Source organism: Heteronotia binoei, chromosome 6 (genome assembly GCF_032191835.1).
Source record: "Heteronotia binoei isolate CCM8104 ecotype False Entrance Well chromosome 6, APGP_CSIRO_Hbin_v1, whole genome shotgun sequence".
Classification (NCBI taxonomy): domain Eukaryota; kingdom Metazoa; phylum Chordata; class Lepidosauria; order Squamata; family Gekkonidae; genus Heteronotia; species Heteronotia binoei.
The window spans coordinates 120,443,150-120,466,097 of record NC_083228.1 but is presented as its reverse complement, the minus strand read 5'-3'; the positions used below and the strand labels follow the sequence as shown (position 1 = coordinate 120,466,097).

General features: G+C 44.2%; 1 protein-coding gene across 2 annotated transcripts in view; it reads left to right on the top strand.

Annotated features, from left to right (window-relative positions):
• WDR49 (WD repeat domain 49) overlaps positions 1-22,948 on the top strand; it is a 165,688-nt gene that overhangs the window by 76,300 nt on the left and 66,440 nt on the right. For both annotated transcript variants that reach the window (XM_060242445.1, XM_060242446.1), the window contains 2 exons: positions 4,740-4,904; positions 10,708-10,823. In XM_060242445.1, coding sequence (XP_060098428.1) covers positions 4,740-4,904; positions 10,708-10,823 — 281 coding nt within the window. The remainder of the gene's footprint in view (positions 1-4,739; positions 4,905-10,707; positions 10,824-22,948) is intronic.

Sequence of the window (22,948 nt, the reverse complement as noted above, 5' to 3'; positions counted from 1 at the left end):
AGCTGCTCTAAGACTCAAGTGAAGGGTGGGCTATAAATCTAATTTCTTCCTCTTCTGCACTTGATTCTGCTCTTCTGCTAATGACCAACATGGGTACCCACCTGATACAATTGTAAGGACAGACAGTCCTATCATAAAATACAATTCAGACTTGGTGAGCAGGGGTGGAATTCTAGCAAGAGCTCCTTTGCATATTAGGCCAAACACCCCTGATATAGCCAATCCTCCAAGAGCTTATAAGGCTCTTTTTTGTAAGCTCTTGGAGAATTGGCCACATCAGGAGTGTGTGGCCTAATATACAAAGGAGCTCCTGCTAGAATTCCACCCCTGTTGGTGAGCATACTGTCTACTGGGCCTTCTTTAACCAACGCACACTGAATGCTGAGATATTCTCTGGCTTTCCAAACTACCATTGTCTATTTCTCCCAAGCTCCCCGTCCCCATCTATTAAAAAAAGTGGTGCTGTCTCCCTTCCACTTTAAATATCCAGACAGAAAAAGAAGAAAGAAGGCTTCTAAAAACAAAAGGAACAAGCCCTTCATGCTGGGCCTGAGCAGACACATAGTGAAGGGTACCCTTTGGTACAAGTTTCAGGTTGGTCCTTTTCAGTCATTTAAAAGAGCAAAACACAGGTAGTCTAATTTCAGCTACCGCGATGCAACAGCATACACTTCCATCGCAGTCTCCTTACACTTTTGAAGGAGAGTCTATAACAGAAGAGACCACTGGTAATACTTCTATTATTTAAAGCACTTCGAGTTGCAATTAAAATTCTACTTGGGCACCATTTGTAATGATGTTTTTAGGGCTTGAGAGGAGCACAGCTAATTTAACACAATAAGTATGCAGTGTATCGCTGCTTAGCAAGGCAGATTCATTTAATTACCCAAGTTGAAGGGCAGCTGACCCCCTTTCCTTATCTTGCCATAGTTTCTTTATAGTTTTACATTCAGGTGATATCTGTTGGCTTTAGAGCACAAGGTTGTAAAAAATCAAAGCACTCAAATGCAACCTGCCAACTTGCTTCTGGAGCAGCGGGTTGGATCCAAGGCAGCTACTCCACCAGAGGTGGCACATTTCCCCTGCGCAAGGAATTTTTGCCTGACAAGAGGCTTATAAAGAACCTTTTGCATCAGTGGAATGTTCTTTGCACTGGAGGAAAATGTCATCTCTAGCAGAATGAATCTATGAGGTTCAACCCAATATTAGAATGGTCTGGATCAACTAGATTTTCAGCATGTAAAAAAAGGAAGAAGGGTGTCCCTTCTTACAACATAAAAGGGGGGAAAGGGGAAAGAAACAACCCTATGCTGGGGATCATGACACCAGCATAGACAAAGCCATGTCCGTAGAGAGGGGAACTGGGTGTGATCGAGTGGAAAAAAAAGTCTGGATTCAACCCAATATGGTAAGTATAGATAGCATAGGTACCATATAAGATAGCACAGATATTGTGCAGTCACCCTGACCTGGGTGTCCTAGGTTACCCCAATCTCAGCAGATCTCACAAGCCAAGCAGGGTCAGCCCCGAACTGGTTAGTACTTGCATGGGAGTACTTGGATGGGATGCAGAGGCAGGCAATGGCAAATGTTCTGTCTTACCTTGAAAACCCCATGGGGTTGCCATAAGTTGGTTGCAACTTGATGACATTTTCCACCACCATTGTGTGGGTCAGAACTCTTGTTATGATGACAAGCAGTTTCTATACACTTGCCACTGTTTTGGAAGGAAGGGCACTTGACCTGTGATGTCCAAATTTATTTCAAAATGTATGCTTCTCCAAGACGGAGCGGTTTGCCACAATTCCATTAAATTAAACAAAGCATTGCTGCATCATAAAAAAAACCCTCAAAGCCCATAAAACACCATCAAAGCCCAAAGTAACACAAGTTCCATTAAAAGTACAGTTTTGGATGCCATCTAGAATAATGAGAGAGCATTCCAGACGTCTGGAAGGACATTCTACAATGCTGGAATAACAATGGAGAAAGATCAGGCTCTCCCTGAAGGAACCACCAACAAAGTTTTATGAGCTGATCTAAACAAGCAAGAGCTGCAACTGGGGTAGCCCAAGCTATCATATCTCAGAAGCTAAGGAAGGTCAGCCCTGGTTAGTATTTGGATGGGAGACCAACAGGGAAGACCAGGGTTGCTCTACAGAGGCAAGCAATGGCAAACCATTTCTGAATGTCTCTTGACTAGAAAGCCCTATGGGATCAATGTACATTTCTGAATGTCTCTTGACTAGAAAGCCCTATGGGATCAATGTACATCAGCTGCAACGGAAACAAAACAAAACAAAACCCTAGCAAGAAGGTACTGCTCTTCCAATACATTGATTCTAGGTCAAAACCAGCACCTTGAATGGAGCTCAGAAATATTAAAGTAGTCAAGCTCTTTTAACTCTGGCGTAATGTGCTCACAACATGAAATGCTTGACAAAAAGTAGCCTGCCGCCTTTTGTACTAATTGAATTTTCTGTAATAATTTCAACAGAAGCACCACAGTAGTCTAGCTGAAGAGTTTAGAGATGCATGAATCACTGTGGCAAAATTGGCAGAGAAACATTTTAAGGACCATTTATGAGTGGCCAATGTCACTTCTGGCCACTGCACCACCTTGAATCTCCAACGATCTGGCAAAGTCATGATGCATCCCATAACTCATAACAGGCTCTGACAAGGATAACTTTACTCCACCTATAAGGACAGATCTAACCTAATGACTCTTCCTTCCCTATTAGTATAATCTCTGTATTAATGGGATTCAATTTCAGCTTGTTCGCTCTCAGCCATAGTAGCTGGGACACTGATGTAGAATACAGGCAACCACATCAGGAGGTCTTGACTCAGGCCCGGTGCTAGGGATTCCTGAGCCCCATGCCGAATGCCGCTCCTTCGCCCCCCCCCCACCAGTGTTTGATTTGTGTGCGCAAAGCGAGCATGCCCCGATGATGTCATCAACCCCCCCAACCTTCGCAGAGGCTTCTTGAGCCTCAGAAGGCCTTGGCAATGTCCAGAAGGCTCTGAGCGTGCTTGCTGCCACACCCCCTGACTTCACTGAGGGCGTGCGGAGAGGGGGTGCCTTATGGTGCCCCTAAGTCAGGTGGCACACTAGGTGGCCGCCTACTTGGCCTACGCGCCAGCCCTGAGTCTTGTTAAAGAAACCTAGAGCTGCCCTGACCTGGATAGCCCAGGCAAGCCCAATCTTGTCAGATCTCGGAAGCTAAGCAGAGGTGACTCTGGCAAGTACTTGGATGGGAGACCTCCTTGAAATACCAGAGCTGGGGGCAGGCTTTATTCAGCCACCTCTCTGAATATTTTTCATGCCCCCAGTTGGGGTCAATCACCCATGGTCGCCATGACTTCCAGGTGCAGACAGACACATACACATACATTTTAAAAAATACAAAAATACCAAAAAAAGAAACATACAGCTGAATATCATCTTGTAAGACATAAGCTCAAAGGTTTATTTTAAGGTGGTTGAGAATGCCTTTGCAAAAGCTGAAGGAAGGTTCTGATAGAATCTGAATCGAACCCTCAAATATCTTTGAAAAATGTAAAAATAGCCTTCAGTGAATAGGAGCCCTTATCTCTGACCTAGTTAAATGGACCAAGAAAGAAGTCTATTAATTTAAGAATGGAAGACTCTTTTTTAAAACACCATGGATGCCCTTAAAACCGCTTTCCCATTCTTGTCCTGAAACATCAGTAAAGAGGAACTTATACACACTGAACTATGATGTGGTTCTTTATGTATATTAGCAGAATGGCACAGACCCTACCACATGGAAGCAGCATTCTTGCAACTGTGCCAGTGTCCAAGTCAGTCCTTACAGATTATATAGTTCTTGTCTGTGCTAGTGTAAACTACTTTGGGGGCTTTTTTTCCCAGGAATATAATGTTTGAATAAATAATTATCAGATATGGCTGGTGGGAATTGATTGCACCATAATAAATCATGCAAGACATGGCAAGAAGGGAATGTGCTTTCATGAGCAACAAAACATGCCATAGACATCAGCAGGGACACTGCGTAATCTGTCCAGATGGTCTTCTTGCCAACTTATAGTATCTGACTACACGAGTAAAATCCAAATTGAAACTAATGGATTCTGAGGCATTCCCTAGATCATCTTTTAAGATCCATTACTCAATGGATCGATTTGCTAAGATAAGTGGGGATGGCTTATCTCGCCACAGGCTGCAGAGCTGTTTGTCTAGCACACCCTCCAAAGACCTGTTGGAAAGGCACTGCATTCTCAATGCGAAGGGCACTTTGTTCCCCTCTGAATCCCAATTATTATCTTTTGAGGGACCAAGGCTCTCCTCTGTTGAATGATAACAGAAGTGAAAACATTACTCTTTCGTTAAATGGCGCTCGCTGTGAAGGCAGGTATTTAAAGATGGGATAAGAACGAGCCCATAAACTTTAATAGGGAAAGAAGATAAATCTTCTAATGAGTTGAAAGAAAGAAGATGAGAAAATCAATGTCCATCCTCCCTCCCGCTCCTGGTTTGGATTTGCATTTCAGCTGTGGGCAATTATATAAGTGAAGTGCACATACATCTGTGGTTGTAATGAAGGAATGAGAAGTAAATGGGACTTCAATTTATTTTTTTATTTCACTAATACCTTGCCTTTCTCTCAGATCCTAATCTGAATCTCCAACCACTATGCCAAATCGGCTCGCTAGCAACTTTTATGTATATGTGTGTGTTTGCTTTTTCTTAGGTAATCACCTCCGATACGGGGTCAACTGTTATTTTCTGGCTGATTGATACCGGGCAGAAAACCAAAGAGTTTACACGTTGCCATGGGAATGCTGAAATTAGCACCATGGCTCTGGATGAGAGTGAGACAAGACTCTTCACTGGGAGCACTGATGGGACAGTGAAGGTATGGAAAAGAGCCATTTCAGAGCACCAGAGGCGCCGTGTTGCACAACAGATATGTGTCAAGCACCGATATTTCTCAATAAGCAGTCTTTTGTTTTAAATCAAAGCTGTTTGATTTAAACAGAAGTGAAAACATTACCCTTTCGTTAAATGGCACTCACTCGCTTGGGTCGGGGTCTTGTTCCTCCTCCTCATCTGGGATCGGACTGGAGCATAGCTCTTCCCGACCATCTCCCCCACTCACCTCCGAGGTTCCCTGGTCACTGTCATCTCCCATTCATGTGTGTGGCGGGGGCAGCTCCAAGATTGCCTCTCTTAGAGCGGTTGCTTCATCCATTAGGCTGATGAACCTCCTGGGGTCCCAATCTGTCAGGGTGAAAAACAGTCGCTGTATGTGCAGCGGAGACCCTCACCCTGCCAGCCTCCTGGCGTCGAGTACGTGACATGAAGGTTGTTTCGGGGCTGTGTCGGGTCCTTGATCTTTGCCAAGTGGTTGTTCTGGGTTTTTGGGGGCTTCTTTGTTATCTGAAGCTCTCTCTGCCATTTGGGTAGAAAGTTTCCAATTCGGTTACGTCCCCAAGTGAGATTACTCCCAAAATGTCAAGCGCTGATATTTCTCAATAAGCAGTCTTTTGTTTTAAATCAAAGCTATTTTATTGTTAGAATCTCAGAAACTGTACTAAGGACACAAGCCTTGGTAGTAATGACGTATACAGGGTTACACAGTTGCTATATAGGATATCTTCAAAGGTTACATTACAGATGCATACTTGAGTCACGGGTTCAAAGATTGCTAAACACTATCTTTTTTATTACTAAGGAATTTAGGCTATTAAAAACATCTCCCTTTCTCACACTTCTATAGCAGAAGGTAAGAGTTGTCTATGTGAACCTGTGGGAGAGGCGACTTGAAAGTGGTACTGTCGCACCCTGGGCGCCCCTTCCGGTCTCCTGGTGCAGCTGCCATCCCTCTATCCTGGGCAGCCCCCCTCGGGTACTTTGTGGGTGTTCCCTGGAGGTCTCAGAAACAGGGGTGGGAGCCAGGTTACTTCACCACAGGCCCCCATTCCCCTTCTGGCTCCTGTCCCTCTCTCTCTGGAGGCAGCCTCAATAAGCACAGGCCAGCTTCCTTCCCGACCTCCTGACTCCCTCCCTTTTATCCTCCCGTCCCAGTCCTTCCTCCCTCCTGGCTTCCACCCCTCCCTGGCTTCACCCCCCTTCAAAGCCCCGGATGCCCGGGAGAGGCGTGCCGGGGCTGGGCTGCCTGGGCGTGCCTTGGGCATCCTGGGCCTCTGCAGTGTGCTGGGGTGTGGCGTCTCTCGCAGCTGCGGGTCAGGCGGCTCTCCTCCTCTTTGCCCGGTGCTGGGCTTGGCTTCTCCCTCCTGCTCCCCAATGTCTCACTCTCGCCACGCTCCTCGGTCCCAGAGACGAGCACGTTGGCTGTGGGGCGTTGCTCGGGCCGCCGTCTGGGCTCCATCGGCCCAGGTGAGCAGCGCAGCCGCCGCGGTGGCTTGGAAAGGTGTGGGAAGCTCTCGGGGCGGCGATGGGGGGGAATGGCTAGTGAGCATAGGGGGGTCTCCCTCGTGCAGTACTCGCCCGGGCCGGGCAGGACAGGTACCAGCTAGGCTGTAGCATAAACATCCTTGGGCCAGATGGATTTATTACTTGCCCAATGGTTGTAAATAAGGAGGGTGCAGTCGAGAGCTGGTCAGTATCTAAGAAACAATCATGTTACAGAAATAAGCGCAACCATGTTACATAAATAAGCGCGCTTGACAATGTGTTCACAGTGGGAAGCGTATCTGCCACAGGAGTGGCACGGAAGGTATTGTGGTTTGGCTCCTATCCTCTTTTTTGGTTGCAGAAAGCACCTCTGCCTGCTGAAGGGAGGAGAGCGATTATCAGCAGTTTCCTCTTCCAATGTGTGGCTCCACCCCTCATACTATTCTTGAGGGTCTACTGACCATAGAAGATATGATTTTGATGGGGGTACATCAGGCTGCTGTGGGGGGCAGGGGGTTTCCCCTTCAGTAAAGTCAAGAGCAACCAGGTGCTGGCATTGCAAAACTGTGGGAAAAGGACAAACTGTGCTTGGTATTATGATTAAAGTGATAGACTAGGATCTAGGAAACCCAGGTTCGAATCCCCACTCTGCCATGGAAGCTTGCTGGGTGACCTTTGGTGGGTCATTTTCTTTCATCTAACCAAATTTACAGGGTTGTGAGGATAAACTGGAGGAGGGGGGAATAATGTAAGCTACATTGGTGCACCATGGGGGGGGGGGGCGGAAAGCAGGATATAAATAAACTGTTATTGATAGCCAGCATGGTGTAGTGCTCAGTGTCGAACAAAGATCGGGGGGCAGGTTCTGATCCCTGCTCTACCATGAAAACATGCTTTGGGCTAGTCACTCTCATGAATCTTAACATACCTCACATACCTAACATACCTCACAGGGCTGTAAGGATAAAATGGAGGATAAGAGAATGATGTTAACGGCTTGAGGGGAGGAAAGTGGTGTATAAATGAAGGACATAGATAATGAACCAATCTACAGAGTACATAAAATGCATGGCAGCACCTTCTGAGACTGTCAGAATGCCACAGGGGATTATGTTCCTGAAGGCCACCATTTTAAGAAGAAGAAGAAGAAGATAGAAGATATTGGATTTATATCCCGCCCTCCACTCCGAAGAGTCTCAGAGCGGCTCACAATCTCCTTTACCTTCCTCCCCCACAAGAGACACCCTGTGAGGTGGGTGGGGCTGAAGAGGGCTCTCACAGCAGCTGCCCTTTCAAGGACAACCTCTGCCAGAGCTATGGCTGACCCAAGGCCATGCTAGCAGGTGCAAGTGGAGGAGTGGGGAATCAAACCCGGTTCTCCCAGATAAGAGTCCGCATACTTAACCACTACACCAAACTGGCTCTCCCTGCATGAAGAGAGTTGACTCATCAGAGGGAATTTTACATTTTTTAAGCTTGATCTTCCTCTCAGGAACTCAAGCTGGCATATGTGGTTCACCCCTCCTCCATGTCCTTTCAGAAGAGGCTAGACCAAGAGAAAATGACTGCCCCCACATCTCCCAGTAAGTTCGATAGAAAGCAGGAATTTGAATCTGGGCATCCCCAGCTCTTGGGCACCCCCAACTCTCTCTGCTACACCAAACTGGTTACTCCAAGTTGCAATTTTCACCCAAGATGCTTATTATCCACAAATAGCAATGGGTTTGGGTTTTTATTTTTTTGCTATGGAGGTGTATTCAGTCCTGCAGCCAACCACCTGCATCCCCAAAAGGTAGTGTTTTCTTGTCTTATGTTTTTTGACCTCTGGTTCACAGTGCCTTAAAAGCTATGCAGATGCACAACTGCAGTTCAAGCATTTGGATAAGCTTTGCTTAATACAGCACTTAATTCCATCGGATGCTCAGAAACCTTTTCCAGCTTTAATTGGATGCAATTAGAAAGACCTCGGGGTTCCAGTGCTCAAACAGGTTTATGTATGGGATGTAATTTCATGCACCCTCTTAGCAAAGGACCAAAAAAAGAAATCTAAACAAACGATAAATGCCAGTTATTTATTTCTAGATTGTCAGCTACTCTAGCAGGCAATTACAAGTTGTAATGTTGCAACCCCCCCCCTCCCCCAGGATTTATTGGAATGAAGAAGATAAAATATGCCCCAAACTCATGGTAGTTTTTACACAAGTCATATTTTGAAGGCAGGAGTGTAGTGTTGTTAATTCTAGTTTTCTGTTTATGGATATATTGTTAAAAAGGTCACCAATGTCCATGTGGGGCCTGGAGATCTCCCAGAATTACAACTGATCATCTGATGATAGAAATCACTTCCCTGGTGAAAATGCTTTGGAGAGTTCGCTGTATGGCATTATACCCCGTTGAGGTCCCTCCTCTCCCCTTCCCTACCCTGTCCAGGCTCTATCCCCAGATTCTTCAGGAATTTGCCAACCTAGAGTTGGCAACCCAACATTTTGTGTCATTTTTTTTCCCTGGGATGTTTTTCATGTTTCCCATTTCTTTACTCATGCTATCTCTGTTCTCATTGTCCTTTAATCTGATTGACTGTTGAACCCTAGATGATTTTGCTGATGATATCACAGAGCTAATTTGATGTGATATCAAGTATGCCTGTAAATAAAAGATGTTGAGTCTAGAGGTGAGATATTTCATGAACCAGCAACAAACAAATGAAAAAACAACTATAGGTTCACAATAACAGGATTATCAAGAGTTTCCCCAGGACAGATTGGAGTCATGGTATTCAGTCTTAAAATCCAACTGGCTTCTTTCCCCCACCCCTGATAGAGCTTTGTCTTAAATTTGTTTTATTTGCTTCATTTATACTCCTTATTCTCCCAAGCAGCTTACATCATTCACTTCTTTATTTTTTAAAAATTACATATTTACCTACAACAGAAAAAAATTAAGTTTCTATGGAATTTGCCCACTCAAAGTTTTATTACTGGTAATTCTACATTTTGATGTTGACCAATATGTTTCCTACTTCTTATTTTTAGATGACTACTTGTTGTTCCTACAGACACTGTTTTGCATGGACACTGTGGAGCATAAAGTTCAAACACAGTGTCACACAAAGTAGCCTGAATCCTGTGACATCATTCTCCTCACATTTCTCTTGTGGAGGCTGCCTGAGAACTCACATTCTTTGTTATAAGCATTTTTGCATGAACAAAGCTGAATTAAAAAAGCATTGACCTTGTGCAGAAGAAGCCAGCCCCACAGCAGAAGACATCCTCCACAGTGGACAGAGAAAGGATGAGGGGAACAATACCATAGGTCCACTATTCTGGGTTAGGATTACTGGCATTGAATGAAAATGCCACAAATCCAGTTAAAATTAGTTCTGACTGTCATGCATCAAGAAATAGTTATTAAGTCAGACATGACTACTAATCCGTTCCATTGATTTCTGAACAGGACTTAGTCTTGATTAATTTTATCTGAACTGGGTCCTGTAAATATACTCTTTTCTAATCCTGTCATTTCATACCTGCCTTAAATGAAATTAATCTGTTTTCTGTCAGTGGTTTACATCCAAGCTTTCATGAATGGAGTGAGTTCGTAGAAATGGTTTGTACTGGTTTCCCCTCCCTGCTTTATTCTCTCTAAATCTACCCCTGAAAAGTCCAGGAACCTACCAGAACTATGCTATGTGCCAAAGTGCTGTAGAAAAAAAACAAGGCTAACTCTTGCATTAGAGCAACAAGTCAGGGGTAGAATTCTAACTCAAGAAGAAGATTTGGCTTCCACAGATAATATGAAACCATTAGTCTCAACCTGTCATAATTTAGACTACTACAATATGGCACAAGAACTAGAAATGTGTGGATAATAACAGTAGTATTGTTAACAATGTGTGTGTGTGTTTGTATTTTAGGGTTGGCAGCTCCAGGTTGGGGAAATTCCTTGAGATTTGGGGGTGGAATCTGATAAGGGCCCTCAGCAGGGTATAATACCAGAGAGTCCACCCTCCAAAGCAGCCATTTGTTTCCAGGGGAACTGATCTCTGGATATCTCAGATATCTCCACCCCCATCCCCTGGAGGCTGATAACCCTACCGCATCTGTCTACCTATTAATTTTTTTTTTTTAAAAAATGAAACTTAATTTTTTAAATCTGTGTATTGGTTTCTGTAAACTTGTTGTAAATTAAAGGTTAAAATCTGCAAATTTAAAATGTCAAAGATTAAATGAGACTTCAAGATATTAATAACTAGGTAAGACTGGCCTAGCTATTATTACTGATTTTTAAAATTTGAATTACAGATTTGGGACTTTAATGGACACTGTCACCATCAACTTAATGCTGGAAGAGACCGAGCCGTTGAAATTTCCCAGATCTTGGTTCTAAGCCGAACAATATTGGTTGTAGGCTGGGACAGGTACTGTAAATGTTATACTGCAGTCTACAGAAGTTTGTAAGTTATGAAAGCGTGTTCCTTGCTTCCATTTCCTGGAGATAAAATCTTTTAATGCTTATCTTTCCAAGCTGTCGGACTAATTCAAGAGCTGTTTGATAACCGAATCTAAGAAAAGATTTAGTAATGGTGGGATGTCCCTCAAGGAAGGATGTGCTATTCAAAGGTGCAGCGTAGCAAGAAAGGATCTCATCTGTCTTGATCAGGGCCACCATTTTAGAATGCAGTATAGAGGGCAGAAGGATTATTTGCAAGATGTAATAGATTCAAGATTAAATTGTAAAAATAGAAGAGTTATATTTTATGAGCATATAGTAGGGCTATATGTTACAGTTGCTGTTTTGTACTTTATCATCACTGAAGTGGTGCTACCAACTGAGCTTGAAATGTATATGTCATGACTTTTTGTCTGAAAATACTGGGTAAAAATGAGGAGACAGTCAGTGAAGGGGTTGGTACAAAGGAGTACTATGAACAGAACAATAAGCAGAAAATATAAATGAATTGTGTCTTCAGCTTTGGTATATTGCCCCCCCCCCCCCCACTGAAAGATGGCCTCATCCTAATATTACTATGACACACATTTCATTTATCTTATTCAGATCATTTCAATTTACTTCAAGTTTTGTAGACATCTCTCCCTTGAATGGGACCCTCCAAATTCACCTCATGTTTCACTGTGGCTAAAATTTGACAGCAGTTCTGAAAAGGCAAAAAAGCTCTCCTGAGTGACATCATTCATCATATCAAGTTTCTTTTGCCTTCCCTTGAAACTCCTCACATTCTTTGTCTGGAAAGGACCCTACACATTTGTCTTGAATTTCTCTTGAGATGAAATTTAGTGGCAAATCTAAAGGTCAAACAGGATATCTTTCCAATTATGCAGGTAGATAAACCACATTTAATGCTTCTCTCCTCTGTTAATTGGCCAGAATTATGTGGTTTGTGAATCTGATTAGGACAGAGGTTTTAAAGTGAAACCACATGATGATTAACTTGCCCAGGCATAGCTACTCAACTGCTCATGAAGCCTCTTTGTTTCAAGTGTCCACTAAATTCAGTCCTTTGGTTTACAGCTTCCAGATCCTCCCCTGTGATACCTGTGATGTCTGTCTGAAGATGGGGTCTAGAAAGGGGAAGCATCACTGATGCACTGACATCACTTTTGGGTGAAGACCTAGAAGTGACATCACTGTTCCCCACAATGTTCTAGGAATACTCCAATATGGTAAATCTCTATGGAAAATAGAGTTCCTATAGTATTGAGGGGTACTCCTTGGACTGTGCTTTTCTAAAATGGCTGTCTAGCTATAGTCTTATAAACTGTGGCCAAAGCAATTCCAGTTGCTCCTTGACATTACTCCCAATGTTACACTATCCAAAGTGGAGTTTTAACTGTTGATTGTCTTTTTCTTTGATGTTACTTGCCCTGAGCCATTCTACAGGAAGGGTTTTTAATCTCACCCTACCCCACAAGCAGGCTCAGGGCAGCTTACTTCATGTCATAAAAACACTATATAAATTCCATAGGAATAATCCATTAAAACATCAATATAGAATTATATTCTAACATAAGTAAAATTAAAATAACTAATCTAAATTACCTAATAATGTCGGTGATTTCAATCCAACACACAGTAAATTCATGCCAGGAAAGGGGTGGCAAATCATTCTGATGGAAGCTTGTGTTGCTGCTGGCACCCAAGATGTAAATAGTGCCATAGGGCACTTAAAACAAGGGAGGCTGATGTTATTTGACATCCGCCACCTCAACCAAAGGCTATTGGAAGCTGAAAAATCATTAAAAACATTAGAGATTCTGTAAAGAAGGACTTGTATTTTCTACACCGAGATGCTTTGCAGATGCTGAGGAAGAAATTATAGCAGACTTAATTAGAAATCCTTCTGTCCATAAATTTGAAAATGTAGACAACACACAGAAATAGCTTCCTCTATAGAGGTAATTTTCATTGCCTGTTGTTCACTGTAAAATTATGCTGAGGAGTTGGAAATTAGGATGGAATAAATTGCTTTTGTGTGTTTCCCTCTCCTTTGAAACTCCTGAATGCTTTTTTTTTTTACAGAACAAGAACTGCTGTAATAAAAAAAACCCTCATTAATTATAGCAGATAATGCTATTTACATAACCAAAATTTTGGAACAATGTAGTTTAAAATGTCAAGGTTGCCTCGTGAAATTTGATGAGGTAGTAATTATCAGAAACACTTAGAGCTTACTTTTATGCATTATCTTATTCACATGATAATTGTAGATATCTTTTGATAAACAGGATGTGTGAACCTTCTACTACCAGTTACTATGGATCATTACCTCTTATTGTACCGTGTGATTATTTTACAATAGGTGCCAAACTGGTGATAAGATTATCAAGTGCATTCTATCGCCTCTGCTTAAATGGAAGATGTAAGCTCATCCTTCAAACTTGTATCTGCTAAAGGATACTGTCTCCATTTAATAAAGCTGTATTCACAGCAGCTAGCTTGATATAGGCTGTGTTAAGCATTTATCAAGTGGTGGTTACAGTTATCATATGACAAACATGGGAATTGGCTCTTAATCAAAATAAAATAAGACTATCAACTATTAAGAGATTAAGGAGCCATTTGATATTTTAGAAACACAACTGCAGGACGGGGAGGGAAAGGAGATTGTAAACTGCTTTGAGACTCCTCCAGGTTGTTATGTATGTGGACTCAATTGAAGACTAATGAGTGTTCCTGCCTGGCTCATTGGAGCCATATGGACTGAGCCTGGGGACTTGGGAACAATGGGCAGCAGGATCCAAATCTCTGCTGCCCTGCACCAATCACAAGTCCCTGCCAGTTTGAATGATCCAATAACGTGCTTGCACGGAAACCTGGAGTTGTATATAAGTTTTGCCCCATTGGCCCAATTCTCAGTCTTTACTGTGCAGCCATGTACAATGCTTTACCAAATAAAGAGCTGTTATTCACTACCACCTCACCTCTTCAATGCCTAAGAACTCGCTATATTATAAGGTAGTAAAAGGTGGGGTATAAATCCAATCTTCTCCTCCTCCTCTTCTTGCTCCCCCTGCTCCTCCTCCTCTTCTTCTTTTCTTTGAAGCTGCCATTTTCTTCAAGGGAGCTCATCTCTGTTGGCTGGAGATCAGTTGTGATCCCAGGAGATCTTCAGCCCTGACCTGGATGTTGGCAAGCCTGAGGCTGAGGATACCATTCTTGAAATTTTTGAGCATTAGAATCAGGGTTAAATCAGGGTTAAACAGTGACACTAACCATATAGAAGTTAATGTTTCCTTCCATCAGGCCTATTTCTGCCTGATTTTGCCCATCTGCTACCACCAATGCTTCGTCTTTTATGTTTGAACAAATTTCATTGGCACAAGAAATAGAAAATCAGTGTAAATACATGAATGTCCCTGTACTGGATACTACACAAAGCCTGCTTTAGCCAGGATAAATGTTGCAGTTTATAAACTATAGATTAGATAGGCCTGAAGGACTTCAGTCTCTCTTTTGGAAATTTCTGTTCTCTCAGAAGGCTGATAAAAATTCTTCTCTTCAAAGTAAGGTTCTTTTTTCTCTAAGTTTTATTTTTCAGAAAGACATATTCAGGGCTCATTTTGGATATAACAAACTCAGGGTAAATAGGCAAGAGACATGCATTCAGATTTTACAGGAAGGATTTGCAGTTAGGGTTGCCAGCTTTGGGTCGGCCAATTCTTGGAGATTTGAGGGCTGAGCCTGGGGAGGGCTGGGTTTCAGGAGGAGAGGGAGCTCAGCAAAATTTAATGCCATACAGGCCACCTTGAATAGCCCAGGCAAGCCCATTCTCATCAGATCTTGGAAGCTAAGCAGGGTTGATTCTGGTAAAAACATAAGAGAAGCCATGTGTCAAGCATGCGGTTTCAATGAGTCAGGTTTGATACAAAACTGCGTTTATTGATAGACCGATACTTTCAGTGTAACAGATTCTTGAGAGTGATGCTAAAGATACATTGATACAATACTTTTAAGGCATACTTCAAAAGGATTCCAAAAGGTGGGGGCGAGGGATGCGCTCTCACACATAAACTATCATAAATGTCTACATTCTCATGGCGTTATCAGAACTTCATCCTTGCTTTCCCTAGATGTGCCACACTCCCTAACAGGAATGTATGGGAAGGTTCTGATTACTCTTTCTCAAGCTAGTTTCATTTCTCTCTACTTCTGCTTTGCAAGCAATAAAGTAAGAACGGGGAGGGGGAAAGAATAACAGAGTTAACAGACTTTGGTCCTCCGTGATATTTCACAGACCAGCTTTATGGGGGACCCTAAAACAATCAATTACCAATACTGCCCCCCTTAACATCAACATCGGGGTATTTGAGGGAATGCTTTATAAAACTTATTTACCAAATCAGGGGCTAAGACATTTTGTTCTGCTACCCATTCATTTTGGCTGGCAGGGAAATGTTTCCACTTAATCAGATAATACAACACTCCACGTTTCACTTTAGCATCTAAAATTTCTTCTACTTCATGATGACTCTGATTCCCAATCTGGATAGGTTGTGGAGCTGGTGGTTGAGGGTGCCAAGGAGTATCACCTGGGTCTCTTCGCAAAAGACTGCAATGAAAGACAGGGTGTATTTTACTAAACATCTTGGGTAACTCCAGTCCTACTGTCACTTTATTGATTACCCTTTTGATTTTGAATGGACCCAAAAATCTATAAGCCAGCTTCTTTGAAGGCTGATTCAGCGGAAGGGTTTTTGTTGACACAAACACAGAATCACCCACTTTATTGTTTTTTATAAGCTTCCTTGGCCAATTCTAGATTCTCTTGGATCCCCTTCCAGCTGCCCTCCAATTTGCCCCACCATTGCTCGAAAGAGTTGGGGTCCCGGGCTCGCTCTCCCCCCGGCAACAACGGGATAGGCTTGCCTTTGTATCCATTTACAATCTGAAATGGAGAAGCTTTGGTTGAGCAATGCACACTGTTGTTGTAACCATATTCGGCAAACGGCAAGAGGTCCACCCAATTAGATTGTTGGTGGTTCACATAACACCATAAATACTGTTCTAAAAGTGCGTTCATCCGTTCTGTTTGTCCGTCCATCTGTGGATGGTACGCTGAGCTCAACCCCTGTTCTATACCCATCAGTCTACAAAACTCCCACCAGAAGTTAGCAACGAACTGTGGGCCTCTGTCACTAATGATCTTATCGGGGAATGAGTGGAGTTTCACAATATGGTGGAAAAACAAATAAGCTAGCCTCTTAGCGGACGGCAATTGCGCACAAGGAATGAAGTGCGCCTATTTGGAAAAGGAGTCCCCACCTTTTGGAATCCTTTTGAAGTATGCCTTAAAAGTATTGTATCAATGTATCTTTAGCATCACTCTCAAAATGTCAAGCATGTGGTTCCAATGACAAGTCAGGTTTGATACAAAACTACGTTTATTGATAGACCGATACTTTCAGTGTAACAGATTCTTGAGAGTGATGCTAAAGATACATTGATACAATACTTTTAAGGCATACTTCAAAAGGATTCCAAAAGGTGGGGGCGAGGGATGCACTCTCACACATAAACTATCATAAATGTCTACCTTCTCATGGTGTTATCAGGATTCTGTCCTTGCTTTCCCCAGATGTGGCACACTCCCTAACAGGAATGTATGGGAAGGTACTGATTACTCTTTCTCAAGCTAGTTTCGTTTCTCTCTACTTCTACTTTGCAAGCAATAAAGTAAGAAGGGGGAGGGGGAAAGAATAACAGAGTTAACAGACCTTGGTCCTCCATGATATTTCACAGACCAGCTTTATGGGGGACCTAAAACAATCAATTACCAATGGAATTCTACCATGCTTGACACCATGTTGGATCAGGCCAGTAGCCTATCCAGTCCAACACTCTGTGTCACATAGTGGCCAAAACAACAACAACAACATCAGGAGGTCCACCAGTAGGGCCAGAACACTAGAAGCCCTTGCAGTGTCCCCCCCCCCAAAAAAAAAACCCCATCAAGAATACAGAGCATCACTGCCCCAGACAGAAAATTCCATCTATACCCTATGGCTAATAGCCACTGATGGATGGGAAACATCTTTGAAATATCCAGTTGGGGGATGGGGGCAGGCTCTGTTCAGCCACCTCTCTGAATATCCTCCAAGCCCCCAGCAGGGGTCAGTCACCAGGGGTTGACATGACTGCTAAGTGCAGACACACACACACACATATATACAGGCCACTCTCCAAAGCAGGTGTTTTCTCCCTGGAAAAATCCTCAGAAAGCTAGGAGATCTCCAGACTCCGCCTGAAGGTTGGTAACCCTACCTTCAATTCATGCTCTCTCAGGGTTGTTGTTAGGACAAAAGAGGGACAAGACATCAAGTACACTACCCTGAAGAGAAAGTTTGGGATGAAAACATGAGAAATCCAATAACCGAGATCCAACGGGGGGCGGGGTGGTGGTGGAAATCTTTAAGCAGCTGCTAGTGATTACAGATAGTTCATTAAGTTAGAGATAATGTACCACTAATTGCAACTTCCCTTTACCTTTTCTCTAGGGGACTTCCATTGAGTAAATACCACAAGAATCCAGCATATGCATAAATCCAGGGCATTTGTCATTTTCAAACTTATGCCAGTGGGGTGTTAAAAACCTTCTATTTATCCCAGTATATAACTTGGGTTGTTGAAGTATCTCACATTTTAAAATCTGGGTTTTTCTTTTAAAAAAAATATGCTGTTGTTTTTCTAAAAAATCACCTACACAACTCATCATAACACCACTGCGAGGAGAAGAGTGTAGTAATTATCCCCCTCATTTTCTAGGATGGCAGGAAACAAAGTGTGCTGCGACAGAGACAGTTGCCATTATGTTTTGGCAGCGAAGAAGTACAATGGAACAATGGGTGATGAAAAAGTCCCAGAATGATACTTGCAATATAGACTGTGTAAAAAAAAAAAATCAATAAAGAAAGGAAAAAAGAACAAGAGTGAACCTTAAAACGTTTCCCTTCATATTGCAAATACTCCTATTAGTAACAGTGGGCTGGATCTGGCAATATGCTACTGGCAACATTTTCATGTTGTGTGATAAGCCTTCCTCTGCTTCAGGTATATCAGGGAATGACCCTTTTGCAGTGTAGGAAAGAAGAAGAAGAAGAGATTTGATTTATACCCTGCCTTTTGCTGCCCAAACGAGTCTCAGAGCACCTTACAAATCTCCTTTCCCTTCCCCTCCCCACAACAGACACCCTGTGAGATAGGTGGGGCTGAGAGAGCTCTCCCAGAACTGCTCTTGAGCAGAACAGCCCTGAGAGAACTTGTGGCTGAGCCAAGGTCACATCAGCAGGTGTATGTGGAGGAGTGGGGGATCAAACCTGGTTCTTCCAGATAAGAGTCTGTGCACTTAACCACTACACCAAAATGGCTCTCACACCAAACCGACTACTAGTGGAACAGATCCAAGGGAACCCACCCCCCAAGTCTTGAACATTATTCCTTTTCTTGCCCTTTGGGGTTTCATATTTATTTATTTATTTATTTATTTATTTATTTATTTATTTATTTATTTATTTTATGACTTCTATCCCGCCCTTCCCAACAAGTGGCTCAGGGCAGCTTACAACACAGGAATCTAACATAAATAGGCGTTAAACATAAAGCATTTAAATTTAAACATTAACCATTTAAAACATTTAAAACATTTAAAGCATTTAAAACATTGAAAAAAACATTAGGGGCAGCAGACATCCAGTATAACTACGCTCAGTTTCTTGTACCAGCTAGTCATAGGCCAGCCGGAAGAGGGTTGTCTTACAGGCCCTGTGGAACTGGGTGAGGTCCCGCAGGGCCCTCACCTCTTCCGGCAGCTGGTTCCACCAGGAGGGGGCTATAATAGAAAAGGCCCGGTCCCTTGTCAATTTTAAGCGGGCTTCCTTTGGCCCGGGGATAACTAGGAGATTTTGAGTTCCCGATCTCAGTACTCTCTGGGGAACATGCGGGGAGAGACGGTCCTTCAGGGAGGCAGGTCCTAGGCCATATAGGGCTTTAAAGGTAATAACCAGCACCTTGTACCGGACTCGGTAAGCTATCGGCAGCCAGTGCAGGTCCCAGAGCCCCGGCCGGATGTGCTCCCTTCCTGGGAGCCCTAACAACAGCCGGGCCGCGGCATTCTGCACTAGCTGCAGCTTTCGGGTTCGGCACAAAGGCAGCCCCATGTAGAGAGCATTGCAGTAGTCCAACCTCGAGGTGACCGTGGCATGGATCACTGTTGCTAGATCGTCACGTTCCAGGAAGGGGGCCAACTGCCTTGCCCGCCTAAGGTGAAAAAATGCGGACTTGGCAGTGGCTGCTATCTGAGCCTCCATCGTTAAGGAGGGCTCCAATAGTACCCCCAGGCTTTTGACCTTGTCCGCCGCTATCAGCGGCGCACCCTCAAAAGCTGGTAGGGGGATTTCCCTCCCTGGGCCCCGACGACCCAAGCAGAGGACCTCTGTCTTCGCTGGATTTAGCCTCAGCCCGCTCAGTCTGAGCCACCCAGCCACTTCCTGTAATGCCCGGTCTAGATTTTCTGGGGCGGAGACTGGTCGGCCGTCCATAAGTAGATAGAGCTGGGTGTCATCAGCATACTGGTGACAACCCAGCCCGTACCTTCGAGCAATCTGGGCAAGGGGATGCATATAGATGTTGAATAACATCGGGGAGAGAACCGCCCCCTGAGGCACTCTGCAATCAAGCGTTCGCCTCTGGGATAGCTCACCCCCAATCGTGACCCTTTGTCCCTGACCTTCGAGGAAATAGGAAAGCCACTGTAAAGCCAACCCCTGAATCCCCACGTTGGCGAGGCGGCAGGTCAGTAACCGATGGTCGACCGTGTCGAATGCAGCTGACAGGTCCAACAACATCAGCACCGCCGAGCCGCCCCGATCCAGATGCCGTTGGAGGTCATCCACCAGGGCGACCAACACCGTCTCCGTCCTGTGACCCAGGCGAAAGCCGGACTGGAGTGGGTCGAGGATGGAAGCATCCTCCAGGAAAGTCTGTAACTGCATCGCCACTGCTCTCTCAATAAGCTTGCCCAAAAAGGGCAAGTTTGAGACCGGCCGATAGTGCGCCATTTGGGCCGGGTCTAAAGTTGGTTTTTTTAAGAGGGGGTGGACCACTGCCTCTTTGAGCGGCATTGGAAAATGCCCTTCCATCAGGGATCTATTTATGATATCCCGTATAGGATATCTAAGCTCCCTCTGGCAAGATTTAATAAGCCAGGAGGGGCAAGGGTCCAGATTACAGGTTGTTGGGCGTGCAGATGAGAGAATCCTGTCAACTTCCTCCAGGCTGTATTTTATATTGCATTGGGGTTTCCTTGCTTTGGGGTTTCATACATATTGCATTATTTTGACAAAGAGGCTATGCCCAGAAAAGGCCAGAGGACAAGTAGGCTGGGAATAACAGCCAGGATTAGGCATGGTCTGCTGTTTCATGCAAAAAAGAAATGGGACTAGAATTTGGCAAATCCCAATTGTTGTGTTTTTTCTTTTCTTTTTACAAACAACAGTATGGTCTGCTTCCTTCCCGACTTTCTCTTCACACCCATCCATGAAGTCCTTCATTACTCTCTGTATGTGACATTGGACAGATTTACAAGATCTCTCCGTAGGGTTGCCAAGTCCCCTGTACCATAGAGTTTTCCCTCCCAAATCGCTAGAGGGGCCGGTGAGTGATGTCACCGGCATGATGACGTCACTTCCAGGTGACGTCATCGTGCCGGCATCAGAGGAGGAGGTTCCCCAGTGTGGGCCGGTTCCCCAATGTTTTGGGAATGTCCAGGGTGGGAGAACCCCTGCCCCCCCCGGGGGCTTGGCAGCCCTATCTCTCCATACGAGAGCCAGCATGGTGTAGCGGTTAAAGAACTGGACCAGGACCTGGGAGATTTGGTTTTGAATCCCCACTTGTGCCATGGAAGCTTTTGGGTGACCTTGGGCCAGTCACACACTCTCAGACTAACCTATCTCACAGGATTGTTGTGAGGATAAAATGGAGGACAGAAGAATGATGTAAGCTGCTTTGGGTCCCCATTGGAATGAAAGGTGGGATATAAATAAAGTAAGCAAATAAATCAGTAAATAAATTAATCAGTTTGTGGTGTGCTGGGGTGGTCCAAGGGGAGGGTCCAGCTGCTGGCTCTAGACGGGGTGCCATTGATACTGGCCCTTAGGTCAAGAGCTTGGGCATGCTCCTTGAGTCCTCCCTTACAATGGAGGCCCAGGTAGCAGCTACTATTAGATCCGCTTTTTTCCCTCTTCGGCGGGTGCGGCAGCTGGCTCCTTTTCTGGAGCAGAATGACTTAGCAATGGTGATCTATGCTACGGTCACCTCAAGAATAGATCACTGTAATGCTCTCTACATGGGGCTACCCTTGACACTGACTCGGAAACTACAGCTAGTGCAGAACGCTGTAGCATGGCTGTTCATGAGGCTCCCTCGATGGGAGCACATTCAGCCAGTGCTGAAAGAGCTGCACTGGCTACCTATTGTGTTCCGAATCTGTTTCAAGGTGTTGGTATTGACCTTTAAAGCCCTTTATGGTCAGGGATCTGTTTATTTGTGGAACCGCATTTTCCCATATATCCCCCAGAGAGCACTGCGTTCAGGGATAAAAAATCTGCTGTCCACCCCTGGACCAAAGGAGGCCAGGTTGCGTTTGACACGAGCCAGGGCCTTTTCGGTGGCAGCACCAGAGTTATGGAATGCTCTCCCAGAGGCCATAAGGGCCCTGTGGGACCTTCTTACATTCCGCAGGGCCTATAGGACCAAATTGTTTCGACAGGCCTTCGATGCTTAAATTGAGCGAGAGCTGCCACCTGACATCAGCTAGAGTTCCCGGTGACCAACCATCTGAAAAGCAGAACCGCCAACATAGTAATGGTACAGCACTGTGGAATAGTTTTTAAAGTTTAATTGTATTAATGTTTTATAGATTTTATTGACTTATTGTTTTAAATCGTGTAAATGACTGTTGTAAGCCGCCCTGAGTCTGCTTGCAGAGAGGGCGGGATAAAAGTCTAATGTAAATACATACATACATACATACATACATACATACATACATAAGAGGCTCAAATGGGCAATATGTGCACTGAACAAAGGTGCAAGGCTGAATAAATAACATGCTCTAGGGGAGTCTTCATGTGAGTGAGGACTGAATACTCTGTAGAGAAGCTGCAATAGTTAATGTGTTAGACCTGGAATCAGAGTCCCACATGGTCTGTGACTTGTGCAAGGAATTCTGCCTTGGTCTAACCTAACAAGGTTGTTATGGGCGGTGAGGGGGGGGGGAGGATTTTCCAATGTTACTCTTGGCTTTTTGGAAAAAGAATGGCATGCACATGCACAAACTGTGAACATGTGGGTTGGTTCGTGATTTGAGGTTTGTGATGTGCCTGGTTTGCAAACCACCAGGAACTTTCAGTCACCAAATTAACCAGTTCAGTTCATGAGGTTTGTGACACAGTAGAACACCCTCTCCAGCATGCCAGAGACACCAAACTCACAGGGGATCTCCAGATGACTCTCCTCTACCTGCCCTCCAAATTTGATGAGGATTGGATGTATGGGCTCTGTGTTACAGCACTCCAAAGAAACTGCCCCCAGGAAAGTACTTTCTGGGGAAATGACAGTGGCAGGTTCAAGAGGTTAAGGGGTGTATAGAACAGATCCTCTGCAAGCTAGAGATACCAACCTTGCAGGGGACCTCCCCTGGATACACCTCAACATGCCCTCCAAGTCCTGCCCCCTTGTTCCTTTGAATTTTGCTATACATTTAGATTGAGTAGAGACAGTCTGTCTGGAAATGTATCCATTCATGAACCATCACAAACAGCTTGAAAGTTCACGGAAACTTGAACCTCACTTCACGAACCACAAACGTCCAAAATGAATAATGAACTTTTCCGCAGGACCTGCAAGACGTAATTGTTTAGGCTGGCATTTAACATCTAATGGGGAGGTGATCACTACTCCACCATCCCACAGCATTGGTATTTGAACCCATCCCATTATAAATGTAGAGTGCTAAACAACACCTAACAT